Source organism: Tachypleus tridentatus, unplaced genomic scaffold (genome assembly GCF_004210375.1).
Source record: "Tachypleus tridentatus isolate NWPU-2018 unplaced genomic scaffold, ASM421037v1 Hic_cluster_2, whole genome shotgun sequence".
Taxonomy (NCBI): domain Eukaryota; kingdom Metazoa; phylum Arthropoda; class Merostomata; order Xiphosura; family Limulidae; genus Tachypleus; species Tachypleus tridentatus.
This window is the reverse complement of record NW_027467782.1, coordinates 18,737,568-18,754,458: the sequence shown is the minus strand read 5'-3', so window position 1 is coordinate 18,754,458 and position 16,891 is coordinate 18,737,568. Positions and strand designations below refer to the sequence as shown.

Below are 16,891 nucleotides of genomic sequence, written 5' to 3'. Positions count from 1 at the left end.
TTTTTGTTTTGTTTTGCTGCCAACATTTCAAAGTATATCTGAAAGGTTCTGAAATCTGCAGATGTAACTGGAAATAAGATGTACCTGATTAACCTTATATGTAAGATATTAAAGAGTGGCAATAATTTAACTTGTAGAGATGCATGACAGTGATACAAGTAGGAGCTCCTCACCACAAAGAGAAATACACCCTGCCATTCACAGTACACCATATTCTGGTATGTATACACATACATTATTTTGTATTATTATTGTTAGTGTTAGTGCTGTTATATTACAGATATATTGATATGCTGCATCTAAACACATACTTTTGGTGTTACATCTCTCTGGTACTTTGAGATACATTTTATTAAACTCATTCCAAGGAATGTAGTAAAGTAGAAAAGGCAGCAAGATGAATCATTTAGCAGTATGTTTCCCCTCTGGACAATCTGTTGCATACCATAACCTATCTAAAATTTTGGCCCAGATTAATTAACCTGCTCTTCTGTATACTGTATATGTGTATCTGCAGGTTCTAGAAGAAAGGTGACCAGCACTCCTCAGGTAGCTTCAACTCCCACCAATGGTAAATATGAATGTTTGTGTGGATTTGTTAAATGATTATGATGTATGCCAGAAATGATAGGCAGTGTACATTAAAAATGTGAATGCCTGTACAATGCTGAGTTTCCATCGCTTTGGGTTGGGCTAGGCCCCCAGAAAACCTAGATTTACAGACTCGGGCACTGGGTTGGTGACTTGGACCATTTTTTTCTTGGTCTGGCCTAACTTCTAAATAAGTGTTTATTTTTCATGTCAGAAATTTAAACTAAGCTTCATTTAGTTTGTAGCAATATAGCAATCACCAGAATCAAGCAAGTAATTTGTAAATTTTTCATGATAGAAGTCATACTTTTATTGTTTTACAGTTGCAGCCAATATAAACACATTATTAATAAATGGAATTTTCCATTTTAAATAAAAGGTGCTGCAGGAATCACACAGACAGAAAGAAAAATTCTTCAGGTGCTAGCAGAGCTACAACAAAAAGTGGACATGAATACAGGCCTTCTGCAGACTTTGCTGAGAGGTCGGCCTGCCAGCACCAACTCATCCATAAATCTGTCTGTGTGGCCACAGGGTCTCCCAGCTCTGCCGCTTAGTACAATGGATGGGTTCAACACCCTGAATGACAAAGTTATGATTCAGCATAATGCAGATGCTGTCGTAAGTAAATCTGAATTAACTAGATTTTAGGGAGAATAAAGGGATTTACAGTAGTGTATGTATGTCAAAGGCAAATGAATTGTATGATGACCTCCTCAACGGATGCTGAATGTTTCTGAGTTTAAACTGTCATGGTTTCTATGCATGAACATTCATTCTGTTTTTACAGGTACTTTATCCATAAATGTGTTCCAGAGATCTTACCTTTGAATTCAATGAAAAAGAATGATGAATATTAAAGCATACGCAATAATCAGTTTATGGAAATGTATTTTCAATATAAATTATGTGCATCAGTTAACACATGATAGATGCAATTTTCATTCTGGAAATATCATGAAATTTTGTAGGTGAGGAAGCTAAGTATGAGGGGTGGTGACAGTGTGGATGCTGTCACAAGAATTGTACTAACAGGTCTAATGACCAACAGCCTTGCCAGCCAGTTCAACTGGATGGGACATGAAAGGAAAAAAAGACAAGATGATGGGACCTTAGTTACCATACCAAAGAAGGCCATATCTACAACAAATTTGTTACAAGTCATTAACAGTAAGTGTCATTAACTGACATATTTGTCAGTCTTCCTTCATTTGCTAGATATTCAGAGCAAATTAAGTTCCTCTGTCAGACACTTAGATGGAAATTTGAAATCTTCAGCTATTGTCTCCTTGCATAGACAGTAGGTTGAAAATTTTTAATGATATCAGATAACATTGGGCATTGGGTGAGTGTTATGCTGAGTGACCTTGACTAAATTCCAATGTCACAGAATGTTTTTTTTTTCTGGATTTTTCAAAGCTGGGGTTGTGACATGAATAAGTTGCAAAGGTTTAGAGATAGGAAAGTCAAATTTATATCAATTATGTATCTGGCCAAATTCTCAAATGAGTGTGATCCTGCATGTCCTTCACTTACTTTTCGAGGTTACAGCAAGGCTGGAAAAAGCAGTATTGCATCGAAGTTTGTGATGCAAAATGCACCTGCTGTAATCTTATTTTTTTTCAGTGTGCATGCTGATCAAACCATGTGGTAAATACATGTACAGCTAATCAATTGTGATTAATTATTTTCAAGCCTTGTACAGGGTGATGTTCCTGAACTTGTTGAATTTTGGCTTGTGACAAGGATAAGTTGCAAAAATTTCGAGCTAGGACAGTCAAATTAACATTAATAATGCTTCTCATCCAGATCTTAGGATTGGAAATTAAAAACAATCAACTATCTCATCAAGATCTTGGCCAACTTTAATGATGAGTGATACTGACCTACTTTTCAAGGTCATAGATTAATTTAACTGAAATGTTTAAAGGTAAGCTTGTGGCATATGTGATATGGGATATATTGTTACAGCTTTATGCAGGGGAGGGGATATTTTTCATTTGTATGTCTCTTCAAGATCTAAGCAAGGTTGATGATGATCCACCCTGATCTACTTTTCAAGGTCACAAAGCAATTAGAATTATTTTCATTGGTGACATGGATAAGTTATGGAAGGTTAGAAATGGGACTGATCTTTATATCAGTTCATCAGTTACCATTCTTAATTGTTTTCAGTGGTAGGCTTGGGACATGGATCAGTTGTGGAGGATAAGAGTTGGAGGTGTAGAATTTGTAACAGTTGTGTACTTTATCAAGATCTTGGATTAGCTTTATGATGAGTAACCTTGAGGTGCTTTGAGATTTTGAGGCTTTCCTTTACTGGGGCACGAGGGCTGAGGGGCGTTGCACTGGCCTGCAGTGCATTTTATCCGTATGCTTCAACTGACAAAACAGTAATCCAAAAATAATGGGTGAGAATCTGCTTTATTCGACCTACTTTAATTAAAATAATAGTTTCAAAGTCAATATTTAGATAAATAAGTGTAAATAATGGGACTTTTCTTTGCAGGAGCTGTCAGGGATAATCCTGTGGCTGAGATGGCATCAGATGATGTCATCAAGAAGACTGCACAGAGCTGGTTCAAATATGCTGCCTGTTTATCAGTAATAAATTTCACTACTGCTTAAACGTTGTGTCATTGTTACCCTTCAAGATAAAGACTAAGTGAGCTGACCTTTCCTCCCCAACTCAGTGAAATTTGCTCAGTGAGCTTGTTTGGCCAAGTCTTTCCACAAAAAAAGTTACAAATCTCCTTTCACACATCAAACTTTTAGAACCCTGATGTTACTGGAATTAGCAAAGTTGTAATACTATGTATCTGACTGATTCTTGATACTCTTAACCACTATCTATAACTTATTTAATCTGTTGCAACCAGTGCATGTTTTAGCTTAGTAATGTTTGTTGATTCTTGTATTAGTATGGGAGCAGACATTAATAAGCTTCTCAGCTTGCGTCCAATACCCATTGGTGTTCATTATCCAATAAAATATTCACAAACAAGCAAGCAAAGTTGTATAAGGTCTTGTAAATGACCAAATATCAACGTTTAGCCAACGTATTCTCAACGTCGTAAATGACCAAATATCAACGTTTAGCCAACGTATTCTCAACGTCATACCTACCTAACTACACCATTGCAATCAACCTTTCTTCCACGTTGATCAACGTTTTTTCAACGTCATGCCTATTGTACCCAAAATGTTCTGAGCAACGTTGCTTCCACGTTGGTCAACGTTTTTTCAACGTCATGTCTACTGTACCTCAAATATTGGGAACAACGTTGCTTCCACGTTGCTCAACGTTTTTTCAACGTGGACTCAATGTGCACATCAATGTTTATTCAACGTTGATGATCAACGTCTTTGCAACGTTATTTGCCAACGTTGTTTCAACGTCAAATCAACGCTTTTTGCTGGCTGGGACTGCTATGAACTGATTTATTTCTAATATTGTTGCAATAGCAACAATTAGTTAAATATATTATGCCTGTTGTACGTGTTTTCCTATCAATTATATTTCTAGTGTTACTAATATCATAGCCCACACCTCTGTTTAACCCTAGTTTAAATTTACCACAAGAGCTGAGTTAAGAGCCTTTGATAACATGCTAATTCCTGCTTTTTTTATGTGTAAACCATACATTCCAAAAAGATTAACCTTCCTATTAAAACTACCCTACAAATTTAGCCAACCTATTTTTTCATCCCTACATATTGATCAAAGCCTGGCATTCAAGCATAGTGGTCTATTTAGTACCTTATCCACAGAATTTATTCTTGACAATATCAAGCTGACAGCTTTTTTTAAATTATACTCTTTAGTATAAGCTCTTTAGATCCATCTTTCCTTACATCACTATCCTCAACATTAGCACTAAAACTGTGCTGCTACTAGAATCCTTAACTATCTGGCTGTATCAGCGATATCCTGTACCTCCTGCTCCTGGATAGCATAAGTGTTTGGTTTTTTTTGCTCCTATTCACTCCACATGCTACTTTTTCTAACTAGAGAGTTGTCTACAACTATAACTTTCCTATCCTTGATAAAAACATACCTTGTGATCCCATCGGTTTCCCCTAGTACTTGTAAATCTACAAAAACTCTCAGTGATGTGAAAACTACACAATGATTTACCCTAAAACTGATTAAAAATAATAATTCAGTTTTGCTCATGGTAAATCTATAGAGGAGCATTATAAAAATTATTAATGTTCAACATTATTTGTTGCTTGATTAATTTATTGCATGTTATCTTTTACAGAATAACAGTGCATGTGTATTTTGTGTTTAACCACCTGTGAAACATTACTTATTGAAATTTCAAGAAAGTTTCCATCTCCTTATTTAGCAAAAATTAATTTCTGTGGCAGTTAAAAATTTATAACATTTATTCATATAAGACAAAAATTAACTACATAAGAAACTAATAAAGTTATTTATTTACTTGGTTCACCACATGACAACATTTCTAAATACCAGAAGGGCTTTCTGTAGTGACATAGTACTAACTCCTAACTTTTGTGTACTTCTGTAGCATCAGCCTTCTTTCTCTCCAGATCTGCTAACTTCATTCCCACCTCTTGTAGTTGACCTTCAAACTGTTTCTTCTTACATGTATTTTCTTGTTGTGTTTCTGTGATGGTTTTGAGTTCAACAGCTAAGTCATTATTATAACACGAGGTGGTAACCATTTTATATAATAAAGACATTGCCTGTAAAATACAACAGGGGCTTCACTACAGTAATGTTATTAACGTTAATAAATACAAAGTAAATGTATAGAAGTTCACTTTAACTTTCACGAAAATACTTAAACTTTCTCAGTAAACAATCATCAGACTAAAAGATTAAATCTTAGTGCTATAGTTAAAAAACTATATAATTAATTGAATTAAGTGTTTCAATACCTTTAAAATAAAGAGTGAAATGAATGAATAAAAATACCAAATAAAATAAATTTATGTAAAAAACTCAACAAACTTTCATTTGTATTTACAAACATTACAAACTTCAGTTTAATATCTATCAACATCTTTATAATTTATTCCATTTTGTACATATAAATTAAAGTCACGAATTTTTATTTTAGTTTTAAGTTGCAGTTCTAACGCAACTACTAATGATTGTGAATATATTTATTTATATGAGTGTTATATGGCACCCTTAGCCACAAAGCTGGAAAAGCACAATAGTTTGAAATAAAATTGAAACAATTTGCTCTTCTAACTTGAGTAAAAACGCGTTTTTATTGATTTTAGCCAATTGCTGTTTCACAATCTCGGTTGCCGTGATGTATACCATTGCCACTACTTACCTTCCCAATGCCATAGTTTACTGATGAAAACGCGTCATGTAAGTTTTCAATTCTTTCTAACTGTTTAAGTCATAGAGGGATTTATTTCAGTAAGGATATGATTTTAGGTATAAACTGAGAAGTACAAGCTCAACTGATGATACGATATTAGAAGAAAAGATGTTTGTGAACAATTTCTGTATTAACTATAGAACTTTTTTAATTTTGAAAAGAATGATTTATCATTTTGTATGTTATTTGAATTACGAGGCTGAATTATGATAAGAGAATAGATATTATTTTATGGAACAAGATAATGTATGGTTAGATAAGTTATTTCACTTTCGAACAAACGAAGTTTCATTTCGCCATCAAGGCCTTTCCTTTCTTAAAACCCTGTATGTCTCCAATAGCACAGTTCAGAGGCAAACTGTGTACTTCGTTTTTCAAATCAAAACAACAACAAAATTTGTAGTTTTAAAAATATACAATAATCAGTACGTTTTAAAACGATTTAGGAATAAATAAAATCAGTATTTAAAATCTACAACAAAGACAAGCATATTTAATTGTTTCTTAAAATAATTACAGTGAAATGTTTTGAAAATTTCCTAGTTAAGAATCTATGTTAATATCACATATATACGTTGGTATACAATTAAGGTAGAAGGTTTGTTCAAGTTAACTATCTTACAGAAAGTAATTATTTACAACATAACTATTATATTTAATAGTTTTTATAGAATTCAATAAACCACACAAGTACATTGAATAGATACAGTAAAATCTTGTAGAAATATTTAAATAATTTAAGTGGTTAATTTTCCTCATCACAATCCAAAGATTATCTACAACTTTAACGATAGGGGGAGGAGGAAATTTTTTTGTTTGTTTTGGAATTTCGCACAAAGCTACTCGAGGGCTATCTGTGCTAGCCGTCCCTAATTTAGCAGTGTAAGACGAGAGGGAAGGCAGCTAGTCATCACCACCCACCGCCAACTCTTGGGCTACTATTTTACCAACGAATAGTGGGATTGACCGTTACATTATACACCCCCACGGCTGGGAGGGCGAGCATGTTTAGCGCGCGCGAACCCGCGACCCTCGGATTACGAGTCGCACGCCTTACGTGCTTGGCCATGGGAGGAGGAAATTAACGCTCAGTGACTCCTCTTCGTCTCTTTAGATATACATAAACAGTTTCTATACATCTAATGTCTTTTGTCCATAATATTAAGAAGCGGAAACTCTCATGCCCACTGTTTTTTGTTGTACTATAATCCTATGTAAGTTAGGAAAACATTTGTGAGATTTGCTTTTATATATATATAAAAATTATGAGGTACCATCACAATAATTAAATTAATAAATGTTGATTTCTCTGGTAACTTGATAATTTCATGATTCGTATTTGGAATAGTTTTGAAATTTAACTTCTTCTGTGGATATCATGCTAATATTATTGTTAAAGGAATATTGTGGTGCATATTAGTGTACACGAAAAACTTTACAAAAACAGGTGTGATACGCATATGTCAATAACTATATTTAAATTATTGCCTACACTCAGGGGCGTAGCCAGAAATGGCCATTGGGGGGGAAACTTAGTTTGAGTGCTTCATGCAAGCACCGCAGGCGCGAAACCATGCTAGGCGGGTCCGGGGGCATGCCACCCCTAGGAAATTTTTAAATAAAAACATAAAAGTCTGAATTATGCATTCTGAGACAACCTTTTTGGCAAATTTCAGAATGGCACACTGAAGTGTTTGTCATATGTTTTTTTAATCATAAATAAATATATAGGCCTATATATATAATATATAACTTAAAGCTATCATGCCCAGCAAAGTAGGCTTACAGTCCTGTCATCAATATATAAAATATAGAATCACACAGGAGAGTGCAAAATATATGTATAGTGTCTATAATATGTATTCAAATATCATGGACAGTGTATGTTCAGATTCCCTGTATTTCAAGAATTAACTTCACAAATAAATAGTGGGTGGCACCGTGGCAGGCTGGCAGCACCATAGCACTAACCTAGTACCATTGGCGTCATCTACAGTGAATCATTCAATATAGATAACGCCAATGGTGCTGTGAATGTGACGTTGACAAGCAGAAGTTGCGATAAACAGTCATTCACTATGTCAAGCCAGAAAAAGCAAAAGACACTGCATAGGTTCTTTAAACCCATTCATGAAGCTGAACCTGATCAATCTGCTGCAGCCAATTAGGTTGAATCAGAATTGTCAACTGAATTGTCAGAGTCATCATCGTGGCCTTTTACCAGTGCTGCCTCTACCACCTGAGGTCCAGTCTGGGACATTGGAAATTATATTTCTGATGATGTCAGCATTGGTAAACAGGTAAGTCGACTCTTCATTAAATTAATTTTGTATTACAAACCATGCAAACACTCTGATGAGTTTGAGACTGAATATTCATTGCTGCTAGTGATTGTAGGCCTACAGCCACAGAATGCTAGGCCTGCTCTGTGAAGTACATCTCTAAGCCTTTCTCTTCGAGGTTATTGTACTCTCATAACAAACTTTCTTATTTGCAAAATAACTTAATTTGAACTATGTCTTTCTGTTTCTTTTAGATAAACGCTGAAACCAAAAATGCCTCCTTGAGAATGCCTGGAAGCCAGGGAGTGATTATGTTTTTCCCCAGTGTGGTCCAAGAAAGCTGCGTTTTCAGCATCGTTGGCTTTCACAGTGGAGATGGCTACTCTACAGTCAACATGCAAAGGGTGTTTTCTGCAAGTACTGCTTTCTTTTTGCTTCTGATGGTGCTGGTGTTGGAAGCCAGAAATTGGGACAACTAGTGAAATTTCCATACACAAACTGGAAGAAGGCTGTTGAAGACTTCAAGGCACATGAATTGAAACAGTACCACCAAGACAGCAAAGAAAAAGCTAACATTTTTTACAGGTTGTAAACACAAGTTCATCTGTGCACTTGCAGCTTGATGCTAATTACAAGCAGGAAATTGAACAGAACCGGCAATATTTAATGCCTATTATTGATACTGTATTGCTGTGTGGTAGACAGGGTTCAGCTTTGAGGGGAAAATATGATGCTGGATCAATGTTTGTTGGTGAAACTGATTAGTAGTCCATCAATAATGATGGGACTTTCCAGGCAGTTTTGCGCTACATGGCAAATGGTGATGTCAAGCTTTCAGCAAGCCTTAAGAGTACAAAGAGGAATGCTATATATCTGAGTCCTCAAATTTAAAATGAAATCATCAATGCCTATAATACTCATGTTATTCATGCTTCGGTCAACAGGGTTAATGCTGCAAAATGTTTCTCAATATTAGCTGATGAAACAACAGATATTTCAGGCATTGAACAGTTTTCGCTGTGTGTTAGATATTTGCATGCCAATGACAACTCTGTTGCAATGAGAGAAGAGTTTTTGCAATTTATACCTGTTTATGATGTGACAGGCAGAAACTTGTGTGATGTTATCATAACCAATCTGACAAAATATGGTATTGACATGGCTTACCTGCGAGGACAAGGGTACGACGGTAATGCCTCTATGAGTGGTAAATTTAATAGTGTCCAAAGACACATAACTGATAAATTCCCACTTGCACCCAATGTACACTGCAGTGTTCATTCCCTAAACTTGGCAATTTCTGATGCTTGTAAAGAGGTTCCTGTGCGAAATTGCATGTGAGGAATTTCTAGCATTGAAAACTTTCTCAATACACCCAAACAAAAACACGTTTTGGCTCTTTCGGTGGAGAATAAAGCACCTGAATAGAAAAAAAAAAAACGTTTGATAGGTCTCTGCCCCACCCGGTGAGTTGAGAGACATGACTCAGTCATTGTCTTTCTAGAATTAATTCATGCAGTTGCAAATGCCCTTGAGACCATATCAGGTTGGCAAGACAGAGATTCTGCCACGCAAGCCAATCAATTGTTGTGTTCCATAACACATCCAGAATTCATCATCACTCTACTTACCATTGCTAAATTGTTTTCCTTTAGTTTACCTCTGTGTAACTTACTGCAGCAACAGAACATTGATTTAGGTGCTGCAATGCATCACGCAGAAATAGTGGAAGAGTTAATCCGTTCACTTAGAAATAATACTGTGAATGAATTTAACAACAGTTTCTGTGAGGCTCAAACTCTGTGTAGTGAGCTTCAAATTGACATCATAATGCCAAGGCAGGATAAAAGACAGATGTACCGTGCTAACCCACAATCCACTAGCCCTGAGGAGTACTTTCGTATTGTTGTATTTGTACCATTTGTTGATCACTTTCTTTCACAAATATTTGACCGTTTGTTCAGTCACAAAACTATCAGGATCTACCACAGAACGGTCAGAACCTACATCACAACAATGTAATCAAAGTAAAGAATTGGTCAATATATACAGGGCTGACATTGACAGCACTTCATTAGCTACAGTAGGTGAACGTAGGGTTTGGTACAAATCTCTTGCAAACAACAGACCAAAAAATGTCATAGATGCATATGCAATGTGCAATGCAGAAATGTTCCCAGTCATTTCTAGACTGTTGAAAGTATTCGTCACGCTGCCTGTGTCAACGAGCTCAGTGGAACGTTCGTTTTCAATTCTCAGAAGACTCAAAACGTATTTGAGAAATTCCACCACTGAAGATCGATTGAATGGCCTGGCCTCATTATATATTCACCGTGATATTAAAGTTGAACCAAACTGTGTTGTAGATGTGCTGGCAAGAACGAACAGGCGTTTGAGCCTTTTATAGATATTCGATTGTATTTCTCTAGTTCTGACAAAACTTGCTGTATTAAAAAAGTGTTAAATCAGAAATTTGCATTTGATTTTTTGTCGTGTGTGAAATTATCTGCCATGCAATCACGGATCTTTATGAAACTTCACAGGTGGCAACTGAACTTGTCTAAAACGTTTGGGTCCATGGGGGGTGTTAACACCCCTCCTTGGCTACGCCCCTACCTGAACTGCTTGTACCTTTCGACTCAAAGTAATTATGACTTTGAGCAAACGTAATAATAATAATATCATGATGTCAAAAGAACAACGTTCAGATATGTTACAGATTTTTCTTCCAATTTCACGAAAGATAAAACTGAAAGGATCATGACAACCTAAGTATAAAGTCGAAACGTTGCATGGTCTTATATATATATACTTGTGTATTCTTTAAATAATAATTATTTTGTATTTAATGGAAAAAACTGTAAACGCTTGTCGACATTATGGGAAGATTACGATGAGAAGGTTATATTACATTAATTTAGTTGTTTTAGTCCTTTTAACTTGAACCCAAGTCAGCAATTGCTTACTTTTAAAATCAAAGTTATATTTTTACCGGCTAATTCCTTCTAGAGAATTTTGTAAAAAACAAATCGTTTTGTTTTTACCTTCCTTATTAAGAAGCATTGATAGGATTGATTTGTTTGTTTCGTGTTTACTTCCACTTAATTTAATATCGATAATTTCTTGTGTTTACACTTTTGAGGTGTAAACTTTTCTCACTATTCAAATTATTGTGTTGTTTTTTTCGAATTTCCGTTACGTTGCTATGATACAATAACGCTTAACAATTATTGATGGACTATCAGTTATTGCACGTGCGATGGTTGTTGAACAAGCGGTATTTATTAACCAATAGTTTAGATTTTGTGAGAATTTTAAAATGACCTTAATTTTTTAAATTATTTTTTCATTGATATGTAAATCCTCTTATATAAAATTACATTTTTTATTATTTTTTTAAGTCATGGCAACGCTCGAGTAACCTTTCTTTTTCAAGACAGAAACAAGCCTTATTAGTTAACGACAAACCCTAAGGAACATTTTGAAACGAAACAATAATATATATATGAACACATAAGGTAACATAGACAGAGCAACAAGAATTACACAATGCCAAAAACATGGTTCTGTCTTATGTACACCTTGTGGTGAAGAAACTGAAACAGTGAGACATTTATATTGCCTGAATCCAATGGTTCAACCCTTATGGACATTAATATTCGACACTATTTCTTTTATCATTCAAATATCAGTACCAATGAATCAGAAACGACGAATTCTTGTACAGGGCTTCCTAGAAGGATTAAGAAAAGACAGCCTACAGTGTAAGTTTTTGATTACATTAGTCAAATATTGTATTATGACTGTTAGGAAAATTTTTTAGCCAAAAATATCCATTTAAATTTGTTGTCATTTTATAATGGTCAGTTAAAAAAGAAAATAAGTTTTGATTATTCCAGGTATGTTATTCGTAATAATGTCAATTCTTTCTTTCAATTTTATTCTAAACTTGTTCGTCCTTTAATATGAGCAATTACAGATAGTATTAGGTGCATTCAATTGTATATAACTGTGTATTTGATTTTTTTATTTGTTTTGTATGTAATATATGTGATTATGAGGCCTCTTCAAGAGGTTTGTAAATAATAATAAAAAAGAGTTTGCACACTTAGGTACTACAATTTTATTTCGTACGACTCTCCGATTTGTCAACGATGGCACTATTTTAAGACATTTTGTCCCAAGGTTTATCCCTGATACTGAAAAGTGTTATTGGCAATGATGACAATATCCATCTTACAAATGTTTTTAGTTTTTTAAGGTCATTGGCCTTTTAACTCTATTTAAGTGTTCAAAAATTAGACTGTTTTGTTTTAACATGATGTCTTTTTACGAATTAAAGTAAAACTAGTTCGATACAAAATTAGAAAATGGCTGTGACGCCAAATAACTCGAAACCAGGACCTATCCGTTAGTCATCCTAGCGAGTTATAATAATTAAACTTATGCTACAGAGTTATTGTTTGGAATTAAGCACAAAGCTACACAATGGACTATCTGTACTCTGCCCACCACGGGTACCGAAACCCGGTTTTTAGCGTTGTAAGTCCGCAGATATACAGCTGAGCCACTGGGGAGGATGCTACAGTCTTTTAAAACTTATATTCTTTATTTTCTCTCTTACTGCTGTAAACTAGATTTAAAAATTGGATATAATACTATTTAAGTTTTTAATTCAAAAATTAGACTGTTTTGTTTAACATGATTCCGTTTTACGAATTTTAACAATTTTATTTTCAGTTTTTTTACAGGTTGTTTGTCGCAGATAGCCTAGTTGCTTTGCGCCTTAAAACGCCAGATCAACTAACCAACCAACCTCTCCGATTTATTATTATGTACGTTTCATATTACTGTCTCAAATAACAGGAAGTTCGATTTGTAATTAGTAGTTAATATGTATTAACTTTGTTATTTGCCAACAAGATTTATACACACAATTTCCATTTGTCTTTTCTTTATGTAAACATATTTTAATATACAAACACCAAAATTATACAATTTATAATTATGGTTATTACTAACAGTTATTACAAATGATGATTTATAAACGACAGTATTAGAAACTTACAGACAATACTGAGTCGTATATCCAGTTTAATCGGAAAACTACAGAATTGGACTAGGAACGTTAACTGATTTCGAGCGTACCAACCGTTCAACTTTAGACGTTATTATTTCTACAGGGACATTAAATATCTTCGCCGAAAGAAATGAATTAGTAAGTGTATGAGACCAGTTAAGAAATACGGCGTTAGCTCAAGCGAGGTGAAACAGTATCAACCCTGAATAAACTTTTTCGGCGCGGACTTGGATCGTCGATAAAATTTATTCAGGGTTGATACTGTTTCACCTCGCTTGAGCTAACGCCGTATTTCTTAACTGGTCTCATACACTTACTAATTCATTTCTTTCGGCGAAGATATTTAATGTCCCTGTAGAAATAATAACGTCTAAAGTTGAACGGTTGGTACGCTCGAAATCAGTTAACGTTCCTAGTCCAATTCTGTAGTTTTCCGATTAATAGAAGTTGTTCTCTGCTTATCAATAAAATTGTTAATACCAATACCAGCCGTTTTGAGATAGATTTTTATTTCAAGTGGGTTTCTCGTCATCAAGAAAAACGTTATAGCTTCTTAGGCCTATACAATACTGACTGTATATCTCCGACAATATTCTGTTTTTCGTCTCTCGGCTTTTTATAAGAATCACACGCGTTTGTAGAAATTTTGACATTGCTCACGCGTGCTTTCTTCAAACAAATATTGTTGCTTTCAACTTTAGAGAATTCGCTAGTTTCAAGAACAGGTATAACTTGAGCAGTACATATTTAACAATATACGTTACATCCAAAAAATAAAACTATATAGAAACAAGCGTAGGCTCTAAAATAAATGTACGATATTAATGGCGGAGGGGGTTAATTCCTTTCAATCACCAATAAAGTAACTTAAAATAATTTAGGTGTTTGAATAACGTTAGTGTCTTTGCCTAAATCGCCGTCCCACATTATACACCGGAACAAATATTTGGAACGTTTTCGTTTATGAATTTACTGTTCCGTTACAGATACCAGAAATCCATTGCGTGAAACTTTGTATCTATAGCATAGCGTATTATATATATATATTTGTAGTTAACTTATCTTCGGTGGTTAATATTTTTACAATTATTGCAAACAATAAGACAATGAATTAATATTTTTGTCGTGTTCGCCTCCCGGAAACTGGCGAAGAATGATTACACGTACACTTGTAATACCTATTACATTTTTTAAAGATTCTTTTCTTCCTGGTATTTGAATTTTCTTGCTCATTAATATAATTTACTATCTTTTTTCTTTCTTTTTTATAATCTTTTAACTTTATATCTCGTTCTACAGTTTTTTGTATTTTTTCTTGATTTCCTTTCACTGTTTCTCCAACTCCAATAAGCCACCAAGCAACTCATTAGTGTGTTTTCTGATTTATAACGCTTAAAAATCAAGTTGGTAGGCTGAGCACAGATATCCCATTCTGTAGTTTTTTTGTTTAATTACGAACTAACAAACAACTCTAATAAAAGTTATGAGGTCATCTCGAAGATTGAAGTATAATTAGTAATTCTTTTTTATTACCTGTAAAAAACTGTGTCACGTTTGATTTATTTAAGATGAAAAAATCAGTTTATTTCTGTCATCGCTTGCTACAGATTTGCTACGTTGCAATTTAGTTTTACATTTCCTGTCCATATTTTTTCAAAGTTAAGTAGATATATAAACCTCCTTTGTGTAACTTTATGTAATGTTCAAATATATGTACATATAAACATAGAGAGATGAAATTTTGTGCAATGATGTTTCGTGCTAATAAGATATTTTGTTCCTATCGAAACTGGTTACAAACTAAGTAATGTGGTCATGTAGCCTTTGATATGAAGGCTAGGAGGTCACGTGAGTCGTGGTTTCATAAACTGGTACCAGAAGGCAATACATGTATTAGTATGAGCGTGTTGATGGGGAACATGAATACTCAAAGCAGAAGATAGCCTAAGAGTTTTCACATAATTTTTCTATAATTTCAGTGTCATTATTGGATGATTTTTATTATATCGTGTTGAAAACATTTTTATTGATTGTGCAGAATGTTACGAATTTCAGGAAAAACTACAACTGAGTTTAAGAGAACACCTTTTAGAATACATTGTATCACTCAAATATATTTTTTTCTAGTATTCTTTTCAAGAAAACGATTTTCGTGTTCAAAACGTAAATCAAGCTCGTGGCATAATTCCATTAGGGCTCTTTCATGTAGAATTGTTTGGACAGATAAAACAGTACTTCTAATTAAATCACTACGTGAATTGAAGATTTATAAATAAGCGTTTATTTTCTGGTATTACCGGAAATCCCTTGGGACAAGTTTCTTATATTTGACGTGATATATCAGTGACATCGTATCATGTACAGCAAATATTTAGACTTATTTAGTGATTGTTTCTAAAATGTATGAAGCTGCTAGTCTTCAAGCCTACATCTGTGTTATGTGGGTATTAAACTACAAAGTATAAACAAACGATACATATGAATTAATGGTCACAATTGCAAAATATAGAAAAACTGATATTTGTGGTAGAATATGAGTTTAAGTAAGAGTATGATGCATCACTAATACTCGACGTAAATTAAAAATCAGCTCGAGGTGAGTGTGAAAACACAGTCCCATGCATTACCTTGGAAACTATAAACGAAATAATATTTAATTACGAATCTGTTCTGAGTGGAAATTACCCTGTAAGCACTTTTGGACAAAATTAAGTATTATTTCTATGTCGTTAATGTTTGTAATTTGTAAACCTAAAAATAAAAAATAAAAATTCCAAGAGTGGATTTTCAACAAACTTTTAATTCAAATAAATATTTTATATTACAAGCCACAAAACACTAAAATGAGAACTGATTGTAATCAGTATGTAACACAAATTTTGTTCCTGGATAGTATGTGTTATTTCTTAATTGCTTATGTTGTAAAAGTACAGAAAATGGCCATTAGTCCCTTCAAACTTTGCTTTGGTGACCTGGATAATGAAATTTAGAAATTAACCTATTTCCTATGTAAAAACGGGCAAATTTGCACATTCTCGTTTACATAAGGTCTGAATAAAGCAACACATATTAATCGAGATTTACATGTATTTATACTAAAGTTATACAAAAATGAGCAAAAACGTTTAGAAGTGAATAGTTTTTTTGAGATTTGCTACTTTAATATAAATGACTTTCACGTATCATCCCCAAAATATAGTCTCCTATCATGTTTTCGTTAAACGTTCTTTCGTGGCGGCGTTCAAAGTCCAGTATATCTTGGTGGAAGCGCTCGCCTTGCTCCTCTGAGTATACTCCCATGTTCTCTTTGAATTTATCGAGATGAGCGTCAAGGATATGGACTTTCAGGGACATCATGCAACCCATTTTGCCGTAGTTCTTCACCAGAGCCTCAACCAGTTTCAAATAATTTCCGGCCTTGTAATTGCCCAAGAAGCCCCGAACCACTGCGACAAAGCTGCCCAAACTTTTTTTCCCTCCTATTGAGCTTTTTGGAGAATTCTGTGCTCATAGAGCTTAGGGAAGAAGTCTCAAAGGTACTTGAAGGCAGACTCCTTATCAAGAGCTGT

The 16,891-nt window shown here is 34.3% G+C and overlaps 1 protein-coding gene and 1 long non-coding RNA gene across 2 annotated transcripts; one reads left to right on the top strand and one right to left on the bottom strand.

Annotated features, from left to right (window-relative positions):
- The first annotated feature begins 63 nt into the window (after nucleotides 1–63).
- LOC143242736 (uncharacterized) lies at nucleotides 64–3,933 on the top strand. The gene is made up of 4 exons (XM_076486212.1): nucleotides 64–218; nucleotides 971–1,212; nucleotides 1,563–1,761; nucleotides 3,101–3,933. Exons 1-4 carry the CDS (start codon nucleotides 140–142, stop codon nucleotides 3,217–3,219), a joined length of 639 nt encoding a protein of 212 aa, XP_076342327.1. The 5' UTR covers nucleotides 64–139; the 3' UTR covers nucleotides 3,220–3,933.
- Nucleotides 3,934–4,965: 1,032 nt separating this feature from the next.
- LOC143243331 (uncharacterized) lies at nucleotides 4,966–6,021 on the bottom strand. Its single transcript, XR_013024258.1, has 2 exons — nucleotides 5,910–6,021; nucleotides 4,966–5,307 (listed from the first exon to the last, which is right to left on the bottom strand). It is a non-coding gene; the product is annotated as an uncharacterized LOC143243331 (long non-coding RNA).
- Nucleotides 6,022–16,891: the final 10,870 nt, after the last annotated feature.

Bases quoted from the DNA above. Each gene is read 5' to 3' on its own strand.
- LOC143242736 (XM_076486212.1), top strand. From the start codon at position 140: ATGCATGACAGTGATACAAGTAGGAGCTCCTCACCACAAAGAGAAATA. The intron at 1,213-1,562 runs GTAAGTAAATCT...GAAATTTTGTAG, and splicing joins AGCATAATGCAGATGCTGTC to GTGAGGAAGCTAAGTATGAG. The intron at 1,762-3,100 runs GTAAGTGTCATT...TTTTCTTTGCAG, and splicing joins TTTGTTACAAGTCATTAACA to GAGCTGTCAGGGATAATCCT.